Genomic DNA, 25,064 nt, shown 5'->3' on the forward strand with positions numbered 1-25,064 from the left:
CAAAACATAAAAGCAGTGATCGACAGGCAAATAATTGTGCAGTGAATTAAGAGCAATGGAAGAACGGTCCACAGGTGTTTTTAAATCTCGTTTCAAGACTATTTGGAGTTTTTAAATAGGTAGAGGGGAACTAGCTCAGTAAACAGAGTCTTCCTAGACTTCCTCTCATACAAGGCACAAAACTTGACTGCCTTGGTAGATTTAATTACTTGGTTGGACAGTGATAATATGAACAATAGCACATTTTAACATTAGATCATCAGAACTCAAAGTACAGGGGAAAAACTGATGTCCAAGCATTTTTAGTATAGGCCTAAATCAGAAATGTCTTACATAGAGAATACGTTAATAGAAAAGAGTAGGTTTGTAGAAGTGGATTTCACCATCTTTCAGGAAAGCAATGGGAATATCAGGAAATATTTTAATGTCTTGGGCAAGTCATCCTCTTTAGGATCTCGGTACAGGCAAATTTCTGTGCTGGACCTCTGAGCACCCCAAGCCACAAGCAGAACCCATTCTAGCTAGGCAGCGGCTTGGCCTTGGTTATCTCTATGACTAGGTCACTGCTAAAGTCCAGCTTGGGGGACTGCATGAACTGTGGTTGGCTGAGAGTACAGAGCCCAAGAATAGAAGATCCCTGAATTATTTCCATTAACTTCCTACAAGAACTCACAAGAAACTCTTGGCCGCTACTTCATCCAGCTCAACATGTGGAGATGAACACATTTTCTATCCTCAGAATCTTTGTCTTTCTCCAAAACACCCTTTACTTATGGACATCAAGAACAATTAGTCACCTCCTTGTCTGGGGCTTGGTGCAGAGGAAAAGTTTTTGCTTAGCAGGGCTTGCCCTGGGAGGTGCACTTTGGAGACAGTCCCATCTGAGACCCCATACAATGTGTCCATCTGGAATCTAGCCAAATACCAATGGGAAAGGAACAGGAAATGGAACCAGTCACACCTCAAAGACCCTCCCCCATCCACTGCATTCCCCATGCCCCAAGTGCAAATGCTTAGCTCTTGATCACGCAAATGCTTTGCTCTTGATCAAAGCTATGAAAGATACACAAGGGATGCTATGGAACACCATCGCTAAGTGGTCTAAACAATATCCAGGCCACTGATCACACTAATTTCCCTGGCATGGCTGATTCATATGACAAATACTGTTGCTTTTCATCTTAAATTGAAAAAAGAAAAGGTTTACAAATTATCCCCTGGAGCCTGTGGGTGTGGGGCCCCTGCTGTTGGCAGCAATGGGAGGAACATTACTCTATCCTTACTATAAGAAATCTCCATTCTTGATGACAGACACATGTGCAGGGCAGTCTGGACAGTCACATGTCACAATGCTACCCTGGCATGTGAGGAGACCAGGAGGTAAAGTTTTAATTCTGACTGAGGCAAATTAAATTCAGCTGTTTTTAGAAATGGTAGAGAGGTTGCAATTTCGCTTTGTACACATCAGGGCTAAAAATGCAATGCTCTGAAGTTTGAACTGTGTTATTTTCAAATATAAGAGAAACAAGGACCAATTCTCATGCATTAAGAAAAACAGATCAGTGCTGGGCGCAGTGGCTCACACCTGTAATCCCAGCACTTTGGGAGGCTGAGGTGGGCAGATCACTTGAGCCCAGGAGTTTGAGACCAGCCTGGCCAACATGGTGAAACCCCATCTCTACAAAAAAATATTCACAAATTAGCCAGGCATAGTGGCACACTGAGGCTACAGGATCATCTGAGCCCAGGTAAGTCCAGGCTGCAGTGAGTTGTGATCGTGCCACTGCACTCCAGCCTGAGCAGAGTGAGACCCTACCTAAAAAAAAAAAAAAAAAAGAGAGAGAGAAAGAAACAGAAAAGTGGGTCACGTTCTACTACAATTTCTAGACCAGGTATTTTTCTTACAGGTTTAAACGTGGATTAATGACAATGGTGTTTAAAACACACAACTAGGAAACAGCGGGAGGAGATAAAGAGAATGAAATGACTGTCTCCTCCAGTGACTGAGAAGCCAGCATTATAACAGGCACTATTCTGTCGCCCAGGCTGGAGTGCAGTGGCGCAATCTCGGCTCCCTGCAACCTCTGCCTCCCAGGTTCGAGTGATTCTTCTGCCTCAGCCTCCTGAGTAGCTGGGACTACAGATGTGCGCCACCATGCTCGGCTAATTTTTGTATTTTTAGTAGAGATGGGGTTTCACTATGTTGGCCAGGTTGGTCTTGAGCTCCTGACCTCGTGATCCGCCCGCCTCAGCCTCCCAAAGTGCTGGGATTCCAGGCATGAGCCACTGCATCCGGCCAATGGGCACTTTTCTTTAAATGAAATTAGCAAAAGATATGAAATTAGAAAAATGTTGGCCATTTACAGAACATTCCACTCTGTACCAGTAAAGAACGGTGGAAGAGAGACCTCCGTTGGTATTGCCACAACACTGTGAGACTGGATGTCTGCCTGGGTGTCTGTCCTGCTTTTTATCCCGGAATACATTCCTGTTTACAGTCTCCGGTGAATAGGCAGCAACACTCCTTCCCTGAAACCAAAATATGTGGCGTCGCGACGCAGAATTGGATACACTGCAAACACTTGGAATCAAAAGACTTGGGTTCTAGTCCTTGTTTCTCCACTTCCTAGTTCCTTGGTCTGGACACGTGTCTTTGAGCCTTAGTTTATCCGTTTATTGCACGGAATTATGGTACTCTTTGCCTTAGCTCTATTAAAAGTGATTCATTCATTGCTTCATTCAGTGACTGACTGGCTGATGCATTCCTATAACCAAAAGCTGAGAATATTACAGACAGGGTGGGGCTTGAGAGTATGGAAAGATACGACAATAGTCAATCAGGGCACACGCAATATCTTATCAGGATCACAGAGGCAATGACTAAAGTTGTCCTGGAAGAGCTGGGAAAGGCTTCAGCTTGAAAACAGCATCTGCAGCCAGGAGGTTAACTAGGTAGAAGAGGAAGGAAGGTAACTCAGAGAGAGTCATAAGCATATATAATAGATAAGAAAGCATTAGGGAAGCGAGGCTGGGCACCGTGGCTCACACCTATAATCCCAGTACTTTGGGAGGCCGAGGCAGGTGGATCACCTGCAGTCAGGAGTTCACTGAACAATACGGTGAAACCCCGTCTCTACTAAAACTACAAAAATTAGCCGGGCGTGGTGGCAGGCATCTGTAGTCCCAGCTACCTGGGAGGTTGAGAAAGGAGAAATGTTTGAACTCGGGAGGCAGAGGTTGCAGTGAACCAAGATCACGCCACTGCACTCCAGCCTGGGTGACAGAGCGAGACTCCGTCTCAAAAAAAAAAAAAAAAAAAAAAAAAAGAAAGCATTAGGGAGCTAACTACTATAGATGCAGGCTACCGAACAATTGAAAACAGGAGAGTTAGCTAACATGCACTATTAAGTTCCTATGCACCAGATGCTACTTTTGCATACACTGTTTCATTTAAAACTCAGAACTCTATGAAATAATCTAATTAGCTCCTTTTGTTTCCAATAAGTAAACTACACTTTTTAATAGCATAACTTGCCTTGCCCAAGGTGAGGTGAGGGATTTGAACCTAAAGTGGTCTATTTGCCAAACCATGTTCTTTCTACTCCCCAGCTGCCCTTCTGAAACCCTGGGAAAAAAATTACTAAATACACTCCCTAGACCTTAAGCATCAGGTAAGCACTGAGTTCAGCAATAAGCATTTGTGACTAAAATTCCAGGGAGAGTAATAACCATGAATGCTGATGAGCTCAGCTCCACCAGGGGCAGCTCCATCATTAGCAGGATTTATGTTTATTGAATTTGCTCGATTTATTAGGTGAAAGAGATCAAATTGCTTAATGTTCAATTAAATTGTACTTGTCGAGGACAGGGAAGTAATGAAGTCTAAAGTCTTGGCAAGGTTTATATTCTGTGGGACTCCTGTAAATGTTAATACTCTAAGGAGACTCACGGGCCATAGACCAACCACGTTCCCACTCCCAACCTTCACCTAATGTTACCCTTCTCATTTTAGTGACTCCCAGAGTTTCCCAACAGACTGCTGTTTATGTAGCAAGACAAAATGAAGAAAGAGATTTGTTGGGTAGAAATATAAAAATAGTGGTTTCCTTTGCATTTTAAAACCTGGATTCAAACATTTATACTATTGTAATAGTATTAAACTGTGCCACACACAATAACCTTAAAATAATGATTGCCAATGTATCTGGGGCATAGTAAATATATTAAGTCTTATATCCAGGCAATTTCAGAGGAAATCAGGAATGAGACTTCCAAAATTGATAAGAGATAAGACTGAACAACACAATAAACAAAGAGGCAAATGAAAAGAGGGTTCCACATGTTAAATTTCCAAACTGATCTACTTCATATTTTTCCAGCTGCAAGGACAGGTACACCACTTCATTTCCCCTTTCCTGCTCTTTAAATACCACTCTGAAGCAACAATCTGACAAGCTGATTTTTTTAAAATTATACATACAAAGTACTTTTTTTTCATTAACCAAGTAAGAATTATTTAAAAACAGGAACTAAGCATGTGCTTAAGATAAGAATAAAGGGGAGGCTGCATTACGTCGTCAATGTAGTAAATGCCACTAAATTGTTCTCTTTAGAGTGCTTAATTTCACGTTCTGTGAAGTTCACTACAATTTTTAAAGAGTCAAGAGAAACAAAAACTACAGGAGGGGAAAATATTTAATATGTTAACTCTGGAATTCATCTAACTTTAACTGGCAAAATGAGGCAATAAGACTAGATGATCTCGAAGGTCCTTTCTAGCTTGCAGATTCTACGATTTTGAACGGAAAACATTCATTTTTTTTTTTTAAAGACAGAGTTTTGTTCTTGGGCCCCAAGCTAGAGTGCAACGGCATGATCTCAGCTCACGGCAGCCTCCACGTCCTGGGTTCAAGTGATTCTCCTACCTCAGCCCCCTGAGTAGCTGGGATTATAGGTGTGTGCCACCATGCCCAGCTAATTTTTTTTTTTTTTTTTTTTTGTATATTTTTAGTAAAGACACGGTTTCACCATGTTGGCCAGGCTGGTCTCAAACTCCTGACCTCAGGTGATCCACCGGCTTTGACCTCCCAAAGTGCTAGGATTAAAGGTGTGAGCCACCGCACTCGGCCTGAGCAGAAAACATTCTTATCATGGACTGCAAAACTCTTGGAAAGACAGTCTGTCTTTGAAACCCGTGGCTGCAACATAAGGTAACCACTACTAGATGATGCTGTTACCTTCAGGTGGTGCCCATCTAGATATTTTCAGAATGATGACAAACATGTAATTTAACAAACTGTAAGCGTGGACAGTCTAATCTTCCCATGTATTATTTTGCTGAGGAAACTGAAGTTTACAGAAATTTTGTGATATTCTAAAGGTCAAGCCAGGATAAATTTTGTTTTCTTTTACTAAAAGTAGTAAGTTATTAAATTATAAAGAAAATTGTTTTAATGTATTTTAATCTTGCTTATTTTTTTAAAGCTTCATAGCAGAGAAAGCTGTTCTAATATTTAAAACTCTCTTAATATTCAGAAGTTCAGATCTCAAGGTTCTGAATAACAAAGATAGACCACTATCCATTATCATTATTGGAAGAGCAAGTTCTAGATAATTAATATAATATGAAAATAACACTAAACATAGTCAATGACTAGTAATGAAAATGTATTCCATTCAATAACAGGAAGTAAGACACCACTGCAAAGTAAAAGATGGACGATTTTGAAATCCTGATTCTATTTTATGATTTCTTTGTATTCTGCCATTTACTTCAATCAGAGATGACTCTCCTCTTTCCTTCCCTTCTGGATCTGTTCACTATCACATATAGTCCTAGTACCTTCTGCTTCTGGCAGTGATTTATTTGGAAGGGGCTCACAGATTACCACATGAATGCCATTAAAAGTAATGGCAGGGCCAGGCACGCTGGCTCACGCCTATAATCCCAGCACTTTGGGGAGGCTGAGGTGGGCGGATCACGAGGTCAGGAGATTGAGACTATCCTGGCTAACAAGGTGAAACTCTGTCTCTAATAAAAATACAAAAAATTAGCTGGGCATGGTGGCGGGCGCCTGTAGTCCCAGCTCCTCAGGAGGCTGAGGCAGGAGAATCGCTTGAACCCAGGAGGCAAAGCTTGCAGTGAGCTGAGATCGTGCCACTGCACTCCAGCCTGGGCAACACAGCAAGACTCTGTCTCGAGGGAGGGGGGGAAGGCAATGGCAAAAACCGCAATTACTTTTGCACTAACCTAGTATTTTCTAGAATTGAGCAGTGCACAACCAGCACAACTGTTCACAACAGCTCAGCCTGCCACTGAGACTTGAAGCCCAGAAGGAAGCATAAAGAAGGCTTTGTTGTGTCAGAAGCCCTCCCAATGAGCTAATGATTTGTAATTTGCTTCTTTCTTAAGGTAGTGGCCACCGATGCTGAGCAAAACAATTACTTCCTAGCTTCTACTCCCTGAAGATTTGTAAATACAAGAACCTGGTCATTCTAAGAACTTTCTTGATGTTTTTCTCCCAATCATAAGGGGCACAATCTATCTGCGGCATAAAAGGAGAATAAAATTTCCTTCATCCCTCCTCTGCCCGGCTTGCCTGCTCTGGCCATGAGGTCACTGTTTAACAGATATGGGCAGCCAGCAGCTTTGTTCTAGCCATAGTTACATTATTAGGTTCATAAAGCAGAGGTCAGAAGAAATTCAAACGTTAGTTGAATTCAAAACCTCAAACTTAGAACAGTGCTTAAGCAATTATGCACAGTGATTTTCTCAAAGTCAGACTCATCATAGTTCATTCTTCTTCGAGTATACTTCAACTAGCCCTATTTTCAAAGAGAAAAAAAGAGCAAATTTAATTTAAAATATGTAAAGGAGGCTGGGTGCGGTGGCTCACGCCTGTAACCCTAGCACTTTGAGAGGCCAAGGTGGGTGGATTGCCTGAGCTCAGGAGTTTGAGACCAGCCTGGGCAACATGGTGAAACCCCATCTCTACTAAAATTAAAAAAAAAAAAAAAAATAGCCGGGCGTGGTGGCATGCGCCTATAGTCCCAGCTACGCGGGAGGCTGTGGCAGGAGAATCGCTTGAACCAGGGAAGTGGGAGTTTCAGTGAGCCAAGATTGCACCACTACACTCCAGCCTATGGGCCAGAGCGAGACTCTGTCTCAAAAAACAAAACAAAACAAAAAATCTATCTATCTATATCTATATCTATATCTAGATATATGAAAGTAAAATGTTCACTAGAAGAAATCATGTAGTGTCATACTGAATGGGCAATTCTAGAAAACTGAATGCCTATTCATTATCTCTGATTTCAAAGGAGAAAGTTTAACTTGCTAAGACTTTTACTTTGAGAGAAATTTGATTGCTTGTTGATATGGTTTGACTTTGTGTCCCCAACCAAATCTCATCTTGAATTGTAATCCCGATCTGGTGGGAGGTGACTGGATCACAGGGCAGTTTCCCCCATGCTGTTCTCACCATAGTGAGGGAGTTCTCAGGAGAGCTGATGGTTTCAAGTGTGGCACTTCCTCACTCTTTCTCTCTTTCTGTCCTGTCGCCAGGTAAGAAGTGTCTGGCTTCACCTTCTGCCATGATTATAAGTCTCCTGAGGCCTCCCCAGCCATGAAGAACTGTTCTTTATAAATTACCCAGTCTCAGGTAGTATCTTTATAGCAGTGTAAAAACAGACAGATACACCTGTTAACTAAAACTAAGTGTTGCTTTTTAGGATCAGATTGTTTACATGCATACCTGAATCTCTCTCCTTTCGCTCACACTAGAAAGATTTTAATAGGACACCGGTAAGATTATTATCATAATGAAATTTATTTTCTATTCAGAGTATTTTTTATAACAGAGAGTGGTCAAATACTTTCCTAGCACTTCCATGCAGTATAGCTCTTAGGAAAAGTACCATGAATACAACTGAGACTCCAAGGCTCAAAGCTGTACAAGAAGTAAAATTTCAGAAGTGCTCATGTCACCAACGAGTAACCCATTAATCAAACTTCTCTCGCCTTGAACTGTTCTCTAATGGCTGGTGAGGACACTGAGGCAATAGCTTCAATCAGTTTTCAAAACAGAGAGTTCATGCTACAGTGCAGTCTAGCAAGGTCCACTGGCCGGCGTTCCAAATGCTTGCTGACTCACCCGTAATCCAGGGAATTGGGGTTTGGGAATGGCAGCTTGTTCCAGGACACTCCTCCAGAGTTCTGTCTTCAGCAGTTTAGCAAGAAATGAAGGAGTAAGTTTTCCCCTCTATCAGGGTATTTTTAAATTTTATTTTAACTATTCTCACTTTGAGGCAAACCATGTTTACTTTTCTTCTGCTTTCAATGACTACAATAGGATCATAACCGGAATGTGGCTTCCTTGCCCATTGCTTTCTTTCCTTCCAGTGCACCTGCCCAAACATGGTTATTTAAAAAAAACCCACATGTTAGTGTCTAGTATTTTTCCTCTTATGTACTGTCCCTGCTTTTTGTACCTGGCTTCTCTGCCATTCATTCCTGCTTTTTTAGCCTCTTTCATAAATCCAGTATCTTTTCCCCAGTTTAGTAAAAGAGGCCCTGACCATCCATAAGAGCCCTCTCCTGCTGGCAGCCATTGATCTGGTAGGGAATCTCAGTGGGGTGAGCTTATCCCTTTAGGAGAAGGTATCTGATTCCTACGGGAGGGCATGTATAGTTGGATAAAAGGTTCTATTTGTTTTTTCTGTCTTAATGAAAATCACTGCAATGGAAGATACTGATTATAAAAACAGTACACATGAGAAAACTTGGGGTCCCCTGTTAGCACGGAAGCAAGAAGAAGGTGCTCGGCATCCTGTGGTGGGCAGGGCAGACTCATTACTGCGAGGATGCAGGTCCCACATCCTGGTTTTCATTCTCTCATTGCCAACTGGCAATCGGTCCTGAATTTCTTCAGCCACTAACTTCAGCTGGCCTAACACAGTAATTCTGCTACAGAAATAATGAAGTTAATTAAGCTCAGAATGTTAACACTTTCTGTGACATGTCTTAGGGTAAGGGCTTTCTTTTTTCTTGTTATTGTATATGTCTTAGTGCCTAAGAGAATCATATAATCAGAGAACCTGATACGCCTTGCAATTTCAACTCAAAACTGAATTTAGATTTTGGATTTTAAGTTAAATGAGGATTAGGAGAATTTGATTAGGTGGGTAAACATTATTTAAATTTATTAGAGAATTCAATTTGCTGTGTTTCAAGTTTGGTTTATAAGATTTATAAGAGCTAATTAATTATTTATGAGGAAAATGCTTATTAGGATTGTGAGATGGAGACTGAAGTGTTCAAAATTTTAATTAATAGAATTTATATGTAGAAATAACTTTTAAGTTTAATTCGTTCTTTGAGACATATAAACAGTCAACAAATAAAACTGATCTTATTTTATAGAAGGTTATTGGACTTACAAATAGGATGATAAAATGTGAAAGTTGAAATCAAATTCTTAGGAATATCTAGGTTTTAACATTTAAAAATTGAGTACATTGAATGTTCATTAAAACCCAACATAAATGGTCCTTTCTGTGCATAAAGCCTCTCTTTGACTTCCTAACTTACACTGTAGGAGCCTGGCCGGGCACAGGTGGAGCTTCTCTGCAAGTACACAGGGGTATTCAGGTCTGTGCAATTCCCTGAACACCCTCCTATCCCTCATTGTCTTTGATTCTTGGCCCCTTTCAAAGAGATTTCTAGCACTGGATAACCAGGGAGCGGTGCATGATAAACGTTGACTCATTTCCTAGAACTGGATTTGATTCATAATAATTGCTAACGCCTTTGGCTATGGCACATTTACTGTAGGCCAATCCTCTCCCATGCATGATCACATTTAACCCTCATGAGCATGTCAGAGCCATGCATGGATATCGAAGAAATCACTAGGATTTCAAGTGAGGAAATTTACATAAGGATCACATTACATCAAAGAGCTACTTTGAATTTGAATTCAATAATGGATTTTATTTTGCAATAATCTTTTGATAGTAGTAGAAGTATTTTCAACCTTTCTTTGGGAGGGGTGAGAGAAAGCTTTCTAAAGAAATAAAAGAGTCCTTTCTTTTTTCTTTTTTGGGACAGAGTCTGGCTCTGTTGCCCAGGCTGGAGTGCAGTGGCACAATCTCAGCTCACTGCAACCGCCGCCTCCCAGGTTCAAGCGATTCTTCTGCCTCAGCCTCCAGAGTAGCTGGGACTACAGGCACGTGCCACCACGCCCAGGTAATTTTTGTATTTTTAGTAGAGACGGGGTTTGGCCATATTGGCCAGGCTGGTCTCGAACTCCTGGCCTCGTGATCCTCCCGCGTCGGCCTCCCAAAGTGCTGAGGTTACAGGTGTGAGCCACTGTGCCTGGCCAAGAGTCATTTCAATGAGGAACAATATAACTGGCTTACTGGCCATTTCATATAACATCCATTCAATCTAGTTCTATGGATACCAAGAGTTCAGTCTCACAGAACTGGAACACTTGCTTTTTAGAAAGATATTCTCTGTGCATGCATGACAGCCACTCAATTTTGTAGGCCTTTTATATCTTTGTAGTTTGATTTTAATTTTCCATTGTAAGTGACTAACGGTTACTGTTTCTTTAATTATAATGCTCAGGATCTATGACTGAAAGGATAAACGCTTTCATACTCATTGTATTAATTATCATAACCTCACAAAGAGGTCTCAACTTTGGATAAAGGAGGTTGAAGTAATGTGTCCAGTGCAATGTCAGAGAGCCAGGACCAAAAGCAGAGAGAGATCCCTGGATTGCCTAAACCAAAGGCAGTGACCACTCACTATTTCACAAGCAGGGTGTTCCAAAGTGATTATTAACATTCTTTGGAAACATATTTCTTGGAAAAGCCTTTAAACCGTGACTGCTGACAAGCCTTTTGCAACTATGGCCCAGTTACAACATTTTTTTAAGTTTAGTCCATGAGTCAAATCCCTGTCTTCCTTCACACCTCCAAGGGCATTATGAAACTTCTCGCCCTGAGATCTTTGGGAACATGTAAGAGCCATGCACGGATATGGAAGAAATCACTAGCAGAATTGTTTGAAGACATTCCAAATTCTTTACTTTTGCAAAATGATATGAATAATTGGGTAGGTTAGATATTAGGAAGGATTGAAAAATTCTCTGTCACAGCAAATGGTGAATTTATTAAAGTATCATTTGCAGATTTAAAAGACATAATATTTAGGAATAAATTATACTACTTATGCATTTCATTAAATACAACTTTACACCTGTTCCAGAATTGTTTGCCTAGTACATAGTAGGCATTCAATAAACAACAAAGAACATGTAGGTAATTTAACTAAAACTGAAAACAGGTAAATTATAAATAATTTAGAGTTCATTTCAGATCATTTACTTATCTCTTTGTATAAACCACAAGCTGTATATAATTTATATACAGTAATAATCATTCTTCCTAGCATTATTTAAAGGAGTATGAATAACTCTGACAAATACCTTCTCTTCCCTTATAGCAGTCTACCTTTCTCAAAGGAAGTTGGATAAATACTGACATTGCTTTGACTCAACAGATCCTCACTAAGTGCATAGTCACATCATGCCTTTGTGCTTTATTCTTTTATTCAACAGGCATTAAACAAAATCCATTTGTTCTTTTATCAGTCCCAGAACTAGAATTTTTGATTCAGATGTATAAGTCTGTCTCTTCAAACTGCTCTCAGCAACACTGAGGGGACCATGCCTCCGTATGTTAATCAATATTTATGTTTTATTAAACTTTGTTAACATTTTTCGATTTCTTTTATGGCACCTTCTGTTTCCTTTGGGACCTGATTTTTTAAAACCACTCTCATCTTTCTACACCTGAGTACGTAAGATTACCTGTGCTGTAGTACATTACATCGCCAATAGATGGCACTCTCCCAACACACTAGTCCCATTTATCAAGTCTTTGTTCAGTTTACTTACAATGTCTAATTACTTTAACAATTTACTTATCAGAAATCTAATTATTTTAACAATATAAAAAGACACTGGAATCCCTGGGTACTTCAGATTCAAATATTCAAATATGTATAATTTTCTTTCATTTGCAGATCAACAGATTTTGATTTCTATGAGATAATGGTACCCTCTATCTTGTGATTCTTATGTACATTTTCCAGAATATTTAAGCTTATGTTTTTTTTTTTCAGATGAAGTCTCGCTCTGTTGTCCAAACTGGAGGGCAGTGGCACAATCTTTGCTCACTGCAACCTCCGCCTCCCGGGTTCAAGCAATTCTTGTGCCTCAGTCTCCAGAGTAGCTGGGATTGCAGGCATGCACTACCATGCCCGGCTAATTTAGTAGAGACAGGGTTTCACCATGTTGGCCAGGCTGGTCTCAAACTCCTGACCTTAAGTGATCTGCCCACCTCTGCCTCCCAAAGTGCTGGGATTACAGGTGTGAGCCACCACGCCCGGCCATTAAGCTTATACTTTTAAGAGTAGCAAAAAATAAAAACATTAAAAATTCATTTTAGATTAAGTGATAGGCATCACTAAAAGTTTTATTTACTGAGAATTATTGACTTGCTTTAGTTCATTAATCCATTGAATATATAGTTTTTTTTTTTTTTTTGAGCCGGAGTCTCCCTCTGTCTCCCAGGCTGGAGTGCAGTGGCCGGATCTTGGCTCACTGCAAGCTCCGCCTCCCGGGTTCCCGCCATTCTCCTGCCTCAGCCTCCGGAGTAGCTGGGACTACAGGCGCCCGCCACCGCGCCCGGCTAGTTTTTTGTATTTTTTAGTAGAGATGGGGTTTCACCGTGTTAGCCAGGATGGTCTCGATCTCCTGACCTCGTGATCCACCCGTCTCGGCCTCCCAAAGTGCTGGGATTACAGGCGTGAGCCACCACGCCCGGCCTATAGTTTTTTGTTATTCCTGCCAATGTGTCTGGGGCTACAGATTTGATGACACATTGCCTCTAATTTATTATGCTCATTGTTAGCTCTAAAATCAGTTTTTCTGTTAGCACACAATGTGTGAGACAATTTTAAAATCTCAGCTTTAATTCTTCACTTTGTTACTCTTCTATTCTAAGGGAGACTATTTAAGATGTGCTTTGAGATCATGGAGAGAAAGAGACTCGAGTAACACTGAAGAGGTTAGAACGCAGATTCTGAAGCCAGGGTGCCTGGATTTGAATCTTCCACTTACTGGTATATGACCACTAACAGGTAGCTTAAGCTTGCTGTGCCTCAGATCCTCTGCCAGAAAAAGGAGGGATAGTATTCTCGCTTATCCACTGGGGATATGTTCCAAGACCCCCAGTGGATGCCTTAAACTGCAGGTAGTACTCAACCTTATATATACGATCGATTTCTATCAGATAATGGAGCTGCTACTAACTAACGGGCAAGTAGCATACACGGTATGGACACCATGGACAAAGGGATGGTCCGCGTGCTGGGCGGGACACCACACTACTCAGAATTGCATGCAATTTAAAACTTATGAGTTGTTTATTTTTGGAATTTTCCCCTTAATATTTTGGACCGTGGTTGACTGTGGGTAACTGAAACCAGATAAGGCGGAGGACTACTGTAACTGTATACCTAAGATGGCTTGGCAAGTTAAATATCTCAATAGATGGAAAACGTGTTGAAAGTGCCTGGCACTGTGCTATGTATATGTTAGTTATCATTTTTATTATCACTTAGATTCAGAAAAACCAAGCAACAGAAAATCCATATTCCAATAAACTCCATATCCAACCAAGGCCTCAAAGTTCTGATAACTCTATGACTTTCTTCTCGCGTAGCGCTAGAAATTCTCAGCAAGATCAAACAATGACCACCCTGTCTTCATTTATGAAATGGATACAGTGGCTCGTTTTTCCTGACTTGGTTTCCCAAACAGCTTTGTCTCTCAGAGGCTGACATGACATCACAATAAAGACCACAAATTTGAGGATCTTCCCAAAACAGTTTAGCCACCAAAGTCATTTTAAGAGAGGCAGGATCAGCGGGTATTGCGAAAGGGGAAGGAGAAGAGAAGTCAGGGGCTGGAATGGGGCAAGGAAGGCCTCCAGCAGTCTGAATGGGGAGATAGTCAGTCCATGATACATCCATGGTAAAGGAGAAATCAGGAACTTCCTCCTAGTGCAGTCTGCAGTCTGGCCTCTAAGAGTTTAGCGGAGCATTGAAATGGGATCCTAAGCAGCCCCAGCAATGTATGAATTCTACAATTAAGCAATTCTCCTTATGTAAAGCTGTCCTGACACAATCCATCACCCTCATTTCCCCTGCATGTGGTACCAATATGCAAGATGCCATCTAACTTCAGAGAACACTATTTAAGCAGCCACTCCTACCTCCTCCACCTACCAGTATTCTCAGATGTAGTTGCTGCTTTAGCAAGAATTAGTGCCCATGACCTACCGGACCAGAAGTGTGAAAGCTCGCTCTGGAGCCAAAGCTTTACTTTACACTGCACTTTAATGCTTAAAGCTGATGACAAGTGGTGCGATTTATTCCCTAAATTCCTCCAGCACTGATTCCATCAGTAACGAATTGTTCCCCAAAGCAGTACTGCACTCCTAAGGAAAATGGGATGCTTGATGTCTGACAGGCTGGGATTAGTCCTGTGCTCAGATGGAGAGAGAGACAATGTGGTCCTTCTCAACGATCAAGATATCCGGGAACAGTATACTTAAAAGGTTCAATGGCAGAAACTATGAACAAACTAGTTTTAAAATTCACATATTCTTTGCTTCCTTTACGATAAATGACTACCAGCATTAACGTAGGTTTTAACAAAATAAAGTTAGATGCTATTAGATGTCTCTAGAGCTTTGCTTCCTGCTCAGAGGAAGCAGCAGCAGCAGCAGCAGCAGCTCGGGACTTACCAGAAATGCAGAATCCTGTGCCTCCCACGCCACCCCATCTTTTGCAAGTGAGAAACCAGCATGTTTTTTGATAAGCTCTCCCAGGTAACTGACATGCCCATTAACGTTTACAAAGCAGTGGTCTAGAACAGAAAGTCTTACATGAAGAACAATTATTTCTGCATTTGTCTACGCTTAATTTGTGTTCACATGCTATTTAGGTAACTGTGTATTTTATAAGATCCTTTGGATTTTCATTACATTTGAAAATGCATTTGATCTGAGATACCTAGTAGTAGCAGCCATAGTTGTTAGTACCTTCTGAAAATGTACCATGTGTCAAACACTCTCTGAAGTGTTCATGTATTATTTAATTCTTACAACCACCCTGAAAGGCAGATATTATTTTCACATGAGAAACTGAGGTACAGAGACAGAAAATTAACAAGGTCATGGGGATAAGAAGTTGCCAAACCAGGATGCAAAGCTAGGCAACCTGGTTCTGGAGCAGATGGGCTAACCCTGATGCCCTGAGGCTCCTCTTAGTTCACTCCACTCCAGCAAACATGTGCTTTGCAGCAAGAGATGGTTTTGTGTAAATGTGACTACACGATCAGGTGCCAATTAAGGGAATGCCAACTAATCATAGGACCTGTGGAAAAGTTTAATTTCACTGTGTACTTCTCTCTGGATTCAGAATAAATGATCTCATAAGCCTAGTTCTAGGTCTATAATTTTGGTAGTATAAAAGAAAAGTTCCCCTGTGTCTACCAAATACAAAAAATTAGCTGGGAGTGGTGGTGCGTGCCTGTAGTCCCAGCTACTTGGGAGGCTGAGGCAAAAGAATCGCTTGAACCTGGGAGGCGGAGGTAGCACTGAGCTGAGATCGCATCACTGCATTTCAGCCTGGGTGACAGAGCGAGACCCTGTCCAAAAAAAAAAAAAAAAAAGTTCCTTTGGGGCTGCCTCCCTAATTCCTATACTTCAACAGATACATTTCGAAAGCAGTTTTCAACATGCATTTCCTAGAACCCTGGGGTCCTTCACAGGTGCCTCCAGAGCCTAAGTAGTTGTTCTCGCCAACCAGCCCACCCAGCATTTTAATGTCAATGAATTTGTATGCCGGAGGTTAAAATTACAATACAGTTAACAAACAAACTACCATTGTTTTAAAAAGTAACAGATTGGAAAGCACTGATTTTGGTTTGGCTGACCATGTACACTAGAGATTCTTTTTGGACACTTCATCATAATAACTGTGGATATACAAACTAGAAATAGTATAGCAATGAAGTTAATCTTTTTTTTTTTCCCACTTTGGCATGTGGTATCTTTTTTCCCCTGATAATCTATATGCTTCCAAAAATATTATATAATATATACTTCTTCATATGTATTTGTTCTAATCCACTTTTTAAAATGTTTTTGAAAACTTCAGTTGAAAACTATGCAATATTCTGAAATCCCTATTTTCAGAATAGATTTAATATTTAGAATATTGCTACATTATTCAAATATTCATTTCTCATAAAAAAATACTGGAAGGTTTTTAAACCTAGTCAATTAAATAAAGTGTAAATGTTTACAGTGTTTTGGGGGAATAATTTTATTTATCTATTTGAGACAGGGTCTGGCTCTGCTGCCCAGGATGGAGTGCAGTGGTGCAATCTTGGCCCACTGCAACCTCTGCCTCCTGGGCTGAAGCCATCCTCCCACCTCAGCCTCCCAAGTAGCTAGGACTAGAGGTGTGTAGCACCACACTCGGCTAATTTTTGTATGTTTTGTAGAGATGGGTTTCACCGTGTTGCCCAGGCTGGTCTCAAACTCCTGAGCTCAGGCAATCCACCGCCTCGACCTCCCAACATGCTGGGACTTCAGGCATAAGCCATGGTGCCAGCCAGATTAATATCATAAACTTCAAATGTACACACTTAGCCTGGTATTTGTTGAAATTTTCTTACTGAGCCATTCCTGCAGGTGCATACATGGAGGTTCACTGCAGCATTGTTTATGGGTACCTACCCAAAGGCAATGAAATCATTATATCAAAAAGATACCTGCATTTGTGTGTTTACTGCAGCACTACTCACAACAGCAAAGACATAGAATCAACCTAAGTGTCCTTCAATGGAGAAATGGATAAAGACATTCCTTTTGGGTGGGTACCCAGTTAGTGGGATTGCCAGGTATTTTTAGTTCTTTGAGAAATCTCCATACTGTTTTCCATAAAGGCTGTATTAATTTTTTTTTTTTTTTTTTTGAGATGGAGTCTCGCTCTGTTGCCCAGACTGGATGGAGTACAGTGGCACGATCTCGGCTCACTGCAACCTCCGCCTCCTGGGTTCAAGCTATTCTCCTGCCTCAGGCTCCCGAGTAGCTGGGATTACAGGTGTGCGCCACCAGGTCCGGCTAATTTTTTGTATCTTTTAGTAGAGATGGGGTTTCACTGTGTTAGCCAGTATGGTCCTGATCTCCTGACCTTGCGATCCACCCGTCTCGGCCCCCCAAAGTGCTGTGATTACAGGCATGAGCCACCATGCCCGGCCAAAACAATGTAATTTTTAAACAACTGCATGGAATCTGTTTTATAGATGTACATGATTTATTCAGTCACTTCTTGTGCGGGGCATTTGTTTTTTTCCTCCCCTAACCTTTCCCTGGCCCATCTTGCCCCAGTCCTGATTTTCCTTTTATAAACAATGCTGCAATGAACCTCCACGTATGTACCTGTAGGAATGCTTCAGTAAGAAAATTTCATTATCCATGGAATACCACTAAGTCATAAGCAAGAATAAAATCGTGCATTTTGCAGCAACATGGGTGGAACTGGAGGTCACTATCCTAATTGAAATTACTCAGGCCGGGCGCGGTGGCTCAAGCCTGTAATCCCAGCACTTTGGGAGGCCGAGACGGGCGGATCACAAGGTCAGGAGATCGAGACCATCCTGGCTAACATGGTGAAACCCCGTCTCTACTAAAAATACAAAAAAAACTAGCCGGGCGAGGTGGCGGGCGCCTGTAGTCCCAGCTACTCGGGAGGCTGAGGCAGGAGAATGGCGTAAACCCAGGAGGCGGAGCTTGCAGTGAGCTGAGATCCGGCCACTGCACTCCAGCCTGGGCGACAGAGCGAGACTCCGTCTAAAAAAAAAAAAAAAAAAAAAAAGAAATTACTCAGAAACAGAAAGTCAAATACTGAGTGTTCTCACTTATAAATGGTAGCTAAACAATGGGTACACATGGACATATGGAATGGAATAATAGACACTGGAGACTCCAAAATGTGGGAGTCTGGAAGTGGGGTAAGGGTTGAAAAATGACCTATTGGGCACAGTCCGCTATTCGTGTCACAGGTACACTAAAAACACAGACTTTACTTACCACCACGCAATACATGCAGGTAAGAAATCTACACTTGCACCCCAAAATATATCAATATAAAAAAATTTTAAGTTACTTTCATCAGTTTTAAGAGATCCTAGATTGTAAAATGTATCTTGATATAATAGATGTTAAAAATTGGGAAAAATACCTGTGGACATGGTTATATATCATAATTATCAGACGACCCCAATCTCAGGGATGCTGAAGTGCAAAATATAAAGCAAAGTGTAGCTTAGATCAACGATACAGACTTCAGTTATAAACACTGTTGGATATAAATATATTAATATACAGCAATGGCTAATATAAATACATAGTGATAATTAAAGTGTAGGAAAATGCTAGGATGATAAAACCCAACTGTCAAAAGTGAGTGTCTTCAAGGAGCAGAGTTCAATTGTAATGGCGTAGGTGGAGGGGAATATAACCTCTTTGACTATTTTAATACTTTAGGAGGAATACATGTGATTTGTGGAAAAAATCAGACAATGAAAAACCACTGCATAAGTAAAAAAGATTTGAGGTAGTATAGCATTGTGAGAAAATGACTCAAAAGCCTCACTGCACTCACATTAACTTAGTGATTTCACTTTTGTCTCCCCGTGGCATCTGCTTTCAGGGCCCGAAACAACTAGTAAAGCTACTAATTAGCCCCTTGCTCTACCTACATCCTCCCAGCCCTTGCGACAACCCAAGACATGTAGACGCCTCCATTTTACAAATGAGCTGTACAGGGTGAAGTTTTTTTCCCCTGGTTATGCAGCTGCTATGGCAGTGCTGGATTCCAGACTCAGCGCCATCTGGTCCCAGACCTGCCCTCTCTCCAATTCTGGGCTGCTATCATTGCCATCTAGTGCTTTGTGTATTTGCTCTTTATCCTTGGCTATTCATTTTCTTCTTACGGGAATTCCCAATTATTTTCTCTTTCATGCTACATTGGTTTTCAGTTATTTCTAAGCTGGAAAGCTAATTTATTATATAGCTTGAAAGAAATATTCTAATTGAATTCACTAAAAATTAATGCATTTCCTCTTTTCAAGCAATTTTTCCCCTCGACTGTTCTGAGAATATATTTACAATAAACTCCTTTGCTTTCTACTTGCACATGATCCTTCTAGCTTTAACAAGTCAGCTTTACAAAAGGATATACTGAACACTTTCGAGTGCTTTCCTTTAATGAGAAGGTGCTATGATGGTAAAAAGGGAAATTGGCAGTCAGTGCACAACTCAATGGTCACCAGACAGCCCAGCCAGGAAGCGCGAAGCCAGCACCTTCCAGGCCTCCTTCAACCTGGGAGATGGGATGAAACTGGGAGCTTAGCCTGTCTCATCTTTTCCAGTTGGCCAAAGGTTTAAACCCAGATAGATCTAGAACTTGAAAGGAAAGGAGATTTGTTGAAATATTTCTTCGATTACTTTCTAAACCCTTCTCTTTTTGTTCTAACCCGTTTCTTATATCTCCATATACAGAGGTTGACATGAAAATTTGGACTTTGACCTACAGTGATTTTCTACTGTCTCTAATATATGTTTTGGTCTAAGTAGAAACTGTTAGGAATGAGAAGAATTGTAGTAAAAAATGAACTGCCAGGAAATATAAATTCTAAGCCTATGCCACTGATTGCTAAGTTATGTTTCTTTGGGTCATTTATCATTCACTGGGGAAATGGAATGAGGGTTTCAAAAATTAATGACAGGGTCAGGAATGGAGGTAAACCAGGAGCAAAATGTTTATGCAATCCTGACACACACACACACACACACACACACACACACACACACACACACGTAATGAAAGTAAGATATCACGAATGAAGGCGAAGATATGCAAGAGAAACGTCAGGATGCAAAGGAGGTGAGATGAACTTGTCCCCAAAGGCCTCCTGCAGAAGGAACTGGATATGGGCTCACCTGAATCCTTCATGGGGCAGAGGGCACACTGCATGCCCCAGGCCTCTCCATACAGACAGCAGCACTCAGTGTACGTCGTCTGCTTGCCCACAAGAGGCCGGCTACACACGTACTCATCACTCAGATGTTCCCAGCACAAATCTTGGTAGACATCAGTTTCTTCTATTTGTTCTGAAAGGGAAAACATAGTTCCATCAAAATTGCACAGTTATTCCTATTTATAAACACTGTGTTGGAAGCCAGCAAGTCTCCAAGCTTCCATCTCTATTTCTAAGAGTGACTTCCAAGTAAAAGTCTGAATCCAGTCTGGTCTTTGAATGGATCAATTCTCTGTCATCTCCAACTGGGTGTCATTCCATCAGCTGAAATTCCACCTGCCCATCCGGTCCCAACACAATACTTCTCTCTACAGCTTCCTACTGTTATATACAATGCCCACTATTTTGCCTGTCCGTCATAAGCCTGATGGGCTTCTCACTCTTCTAATCTTCACTTTTTCATTTACTCCTGTGAAACCCTACCATTTCTTTCCACGTACCAGTTATTGAATTCTTGCCTTCTCATCCATTTAACCTGCCAAAGCCCTGGACCAGTGACACTTCATCCTAGAGTCTTTAATTCCTACCTTTCAACTGACTTCATCCAAAGCAGTCTCCTGAGGCGAATGATGGATGATGCCAATTATCAGCGGCTCTTTGCCAATTATCAGTAGCATCAGGGATGACAGGAGTTTCTGTCGGTGGACTTCTGGGCCCTCCACCACCTTGTTGAACTCCACCCTCTGCTCTGCTGAGCCTTATCCACTCCCTCCACTCTGCTGAGCACACCTAATTATCTTTTCCTGAATTACATTTCCCTCAGCCATGTAACAACCCTGCCATCTGCTCAGCCACTCCATGGTCCATACTTAATGAGTATGTCCAGGCTATTAAATCTCTTGCATACTGATGATATGCATCTTATTATTATTTCTGTAAGTATCTCATTTTAGTTATTTCAAAATACCCAAGGAATTCATTTTTTCTATTTTCCAGTGGTTCACAATTTTAATTAAAAGGAAAACCTTCTGATATTTATTTGGACACAGGTTTGCATCTCCTGGAAACATACCGTTTGACTCAGCCGGTCTTATACATCTTTTTTCTGATGCATCCAGGACCATGGGGTGAGTACAGAAGCAGTTGTAAGAGCCCTCTGTATTAACACACTGGCCATCAATACAACTACTGGGGTCTTGACATTCATCCATATCTTAGGAGAAAAAAAATATTACTAAAGAAAATCAGCCATCAGTTGTACCTCATACACTTACCAAACTTTACCCATTGGTCTATTTTAGTCCAGATTCCAGGGGCTGCCGCTTTTAATTAACCACACATTATCATCCAAAAGAGAGCGGCTCTGACTATAAAAATGTAAGCTGCTCTGACTGAAAAACAACATTGCTGCTGCTGCTGACATTACATAAGGAAAGAAAACATCCATGAACAGGATATGCTTAGAAATTTAAGATAAAATGGCTCCTTATGATAACTTTTAAAATTATTTCCTTTTGCTATGTTTTTCTGCCTAGTATATATGGTTTTCTGCTTAAGCATTAAGGTCTGGGTCAGTATTTAAAATGGCTCTCACTTGCACAGTATGAGTGATGAAACAGGAGGTGCTACAGACCAAAAGAACACTTCAGTTATACCAGTGGCCTGAATTATAATTCCACAGTGAATATTAACTCTTTGTTTGAAATACATTCAAACAGTAGTATGGAGGTGGGTTTTTTTTATTTTCTTAAATTGTGCTTAAGAAACAGATCCCTAAAACATTTACACATCTTTTCAACATATGATTTAGATTCAAGGAAATTGTTTTTACTACATAGCATAGTTATTTTTTCCATGTGTATATTTTCACAGTACACCATACTATATCCCCTTAAAGCTTACCAAAGCACTGCAGTTTCACAGGATCGTAGTATGTCCCTTGCTTACAGTAGCATTCATACCCAGGCCGAGTGTTCAAACAGAAACCATTTTTACAGATTTCTTGTCCAAAAAGTAGGCATTCATCTGCATCTATTGGGAAAAAATTGAGAAACACAAAAAGAAGTTAGGCTTGATTTTTCAATTAAAAAGAGTATAACCAGATTTGGGGCTTTAAGTTAGATATTATAATATTTATATTCCAAAGAATCCTACAGAAATAGCAATATAATATTCTTAAAATAAGGCCTAATTGGCAGGCATAAAAACATAAACAGATGTAGTTTGTCTGTGATATTTGAGAAGCAATGGCCAAACCATTATTGGAGAAGTGTATTTGTAAATATGGTTTCTGAGATGCTACCTCATATTTGATGAAATGGTCTATGGTTCCACAGTGGCATCAACAGAAGGATATATACCTTTTAAGAAATGTGTTCTGTAATGTATGTTCTGGCCCATTCACTAGTTGAGATGTAGAAAGTTTCCAAGAAGGTTTGGTGGAATTCTGTTAGCAGACCCATTCCCCCACAGAATTAACAGCTTCACTATCTCAGTTTACTCAGTGATAAATTAGAGACAACAGGAACACCTACCTAATAAGAGTGGAAGGATAAAATGAGATACTCCACGGACAGGACTCAGTATATACTCTGGCATAAGCAGAGACTCAAAAGTGCTATCTATTGCTTTGACTGTTATTATTAGCATTAGTTCTAGCATTTTAGAGCTAATGGCATCTATTCCTCATTTTATAACCTGAAGACTCCATAGAGGATTTGCTTAAAGTTACACAGATGGAAAATGGCAAAGCCAAGCCTAGAACATATGGCTGGTTGGATCTAAATCCAATCTTCTTCCAACCATTAACAGCACTGCTAAAATAGGAAGAGGAGGAATTTATTTTCATATAAAAGAGAAGATGAATTTATGGTGAAATCAGAGCTCTGTACCTTAATATGAAGTGAGATTTAACTACATCCCTGCAAAAACATAGTAATGTGTATTTGTGAATTTGGAAACCATTCAACGCGTATTATAAACCAAGTCTTCTCGTTGTTTAATTGGACCAAATCATAGATGTCTTTAAAAAAAACACAAATGGAATTTCTTATCCAGCTACTGAATTATACCATATTATTCAAACACTAGTTTTCCAAAAATTGACAATAAAAATGACTTTATAGTCTGTTTCCCAGCTACTTAGCAGTCTTCAGTATTAAACTATAAAGGAAAAAAATCACTTCGTATATAAAAGGTAATATCTCTAACATGAAAATGTCAAAAGTGAGTGGTTAATGAGGAAATGTTCATACATGTGGATATTCACCAAAATTAAAAGGCTGCCCATTTATTTTAGAATTATATAATAGTAGCATTAAATATATAAAACATGTCTACTCTGGTTGTCTTCTCTTCCATTTCTCATTGTGAACTTGTGGCCACTGGTAAAAGGCCCCACAACAGTAGGATAAAGTCTAAAAATACAAGAACCTTAGCTTTGTTGATGACCATAAAGACAAATAGTGGTCAAATTTATATGATCATAATTTATATGATTTCTATTAAGCATCTAGAATAAAATATTTAGTAAGTATCTACTAGGTACAGAATTTGTTAAGTACTTTCAGATATATTATCTTATTTAATCCTTATCATAACCTTTGAGAAATTATTCCTATCTCAGGGATGAAGAGATAGAAACTCAGAAGTTCACCTCCCAATGTCTACTTCCCAGCATCATCCAGTTTGTGTTCTGACTCCAAGTCCATGGGGACTTTCTTTTAATGGTAGAATTAAGGACTTTGTAATCAGTTTTCATGACTAAAAAGAACTCTAATTCTGTGAAACCCAAGCCATGCATTCACTTGAGTATCTCACATGTACACAATGTGTTGAAAATTTGTTTCCACTTGATTCTGACCTTTATAGTTCTCACCACCAGCTTCGGAGGAGGATTCTCCAGCAGGCACAAAACCTTTCCCTTTGGGACACATCTCAGTGAACTCAGCTGATTTTAGAAGAGACAAAACCAAGAAAAGAAATAAGTTGAAAAGAAAAAAAAAAGAATCAACATCTTCCATGAATGCATGTTTCAAGTTCAGTTTTGCTTTCTCAGACTCGGTAACTTTAAGGCAATTGCAGCAAATAAATTTAGTACAATCTCAAAAAATTATGGATTAAGTGCAAAGAAATCTAATGACTTCATAATTTTCTTACACTTTTTAATTAAAAAAACCTCCAAGTTCACTCATATTTTCTTACTCATGCTTTACTTGATACTATAACTATTATTTTTCCACGACTGTGATGTCTAGTTTCTTAAAGGTTTAATAAGAATCAATTACACATAATCTTAGCTTCAATACACAAACTTTAGTTACGAATAATGCTGTATCATTATTAGCAGCAAAGACTGATTTTAATTTTAAAGTGGAATAAAACTGAATTAACTTTCTGCCAAAATATCACACAGAACCTGAGTGTCACAGTACACTCTGATGAAGAGAAGTTCAAGGATTCATATTAAGATGGGATGCAGGTGCTGGCTCTAGCAATGAATGAAACTCACTATATGGTAAGTCGCCTTGAGTTGGCTGTGGGAGTGAGTGTCATCATTTCAAGGCCCAGGGATACCATATGACCAAACACAAGTGTGACTCAACAACTCAGCAGATTCTTACCAGTTCCCAAGACCGGGCAGGGGAAGATTTCACAGTTATCTCCCCATCCCGCACCCGATGTACAGCAGCATTCTTGTTTTGTGACATTGGGGGCCAACACATTATCACAGAGACTGGCATCATTGAGATTATAGTAGCATTCTTTCTTTTCTTCTTTGGGTTGTTCTACATCTAAATCTAAATGGAGTAGAGAAGGTAAAGAGTGACAATAGGACACATCAGAACTACCTAACACAACTCGTAGAGA

General features: G+C 40.2%; 1 protein-coding gene across 30 annotated transcripts in view; it reads right to left on the bottom strand.

Moving 5' to 3' along the window:
• The window catches only part of LTBP1 (latent transforming growth factor beta binding protein 1), a 445,837-nt gene that overhangs the window by 15,028 nt on the left and 405,745 nt on the right, over nt 1-25,064 (bottom strand). For all 30 annotated transcript variants that reach the window (XM_074011979.1, XM_015433801.4, XM_065527196.2 and 27 more), the window contains 5 exons: nt 24,818-24,994; nt 24,058-24,144; nt 22,098-22,226; nt 21,268-21,408; nt 20,158-20,328 (listed from right to left, as the gene is read on the bottom strand). In XM_074011979.1, coding sequence (XP_073868080.1) covers nt 20,158-20,328; nt 21,268-21,408; nt 22,098-22,226; nt 24,058-24,144; nt 24,818-24,994 — 705 coding nt within the window. The remainder of the gene's footprint in view (nt 1-20,157; nt 20,329-21,267; nt 21,409-22,097; nt 22,227-24,057; nt 24,145-24,817; nt 24,995-25,064) is intronic.

Source organism: Macaca fascicularis, chromosome 13, assembly GCF_037993035.2.
Source record: "Macaca fascicularis isolate 582-1 chromosome 13, T2T-MFA8v1.1".
NCBI lineage: Eukaryota > Metazoa > Chordata > Mammalia > Primates > Cercopithecidae > Macaca > Macaca fascicularis.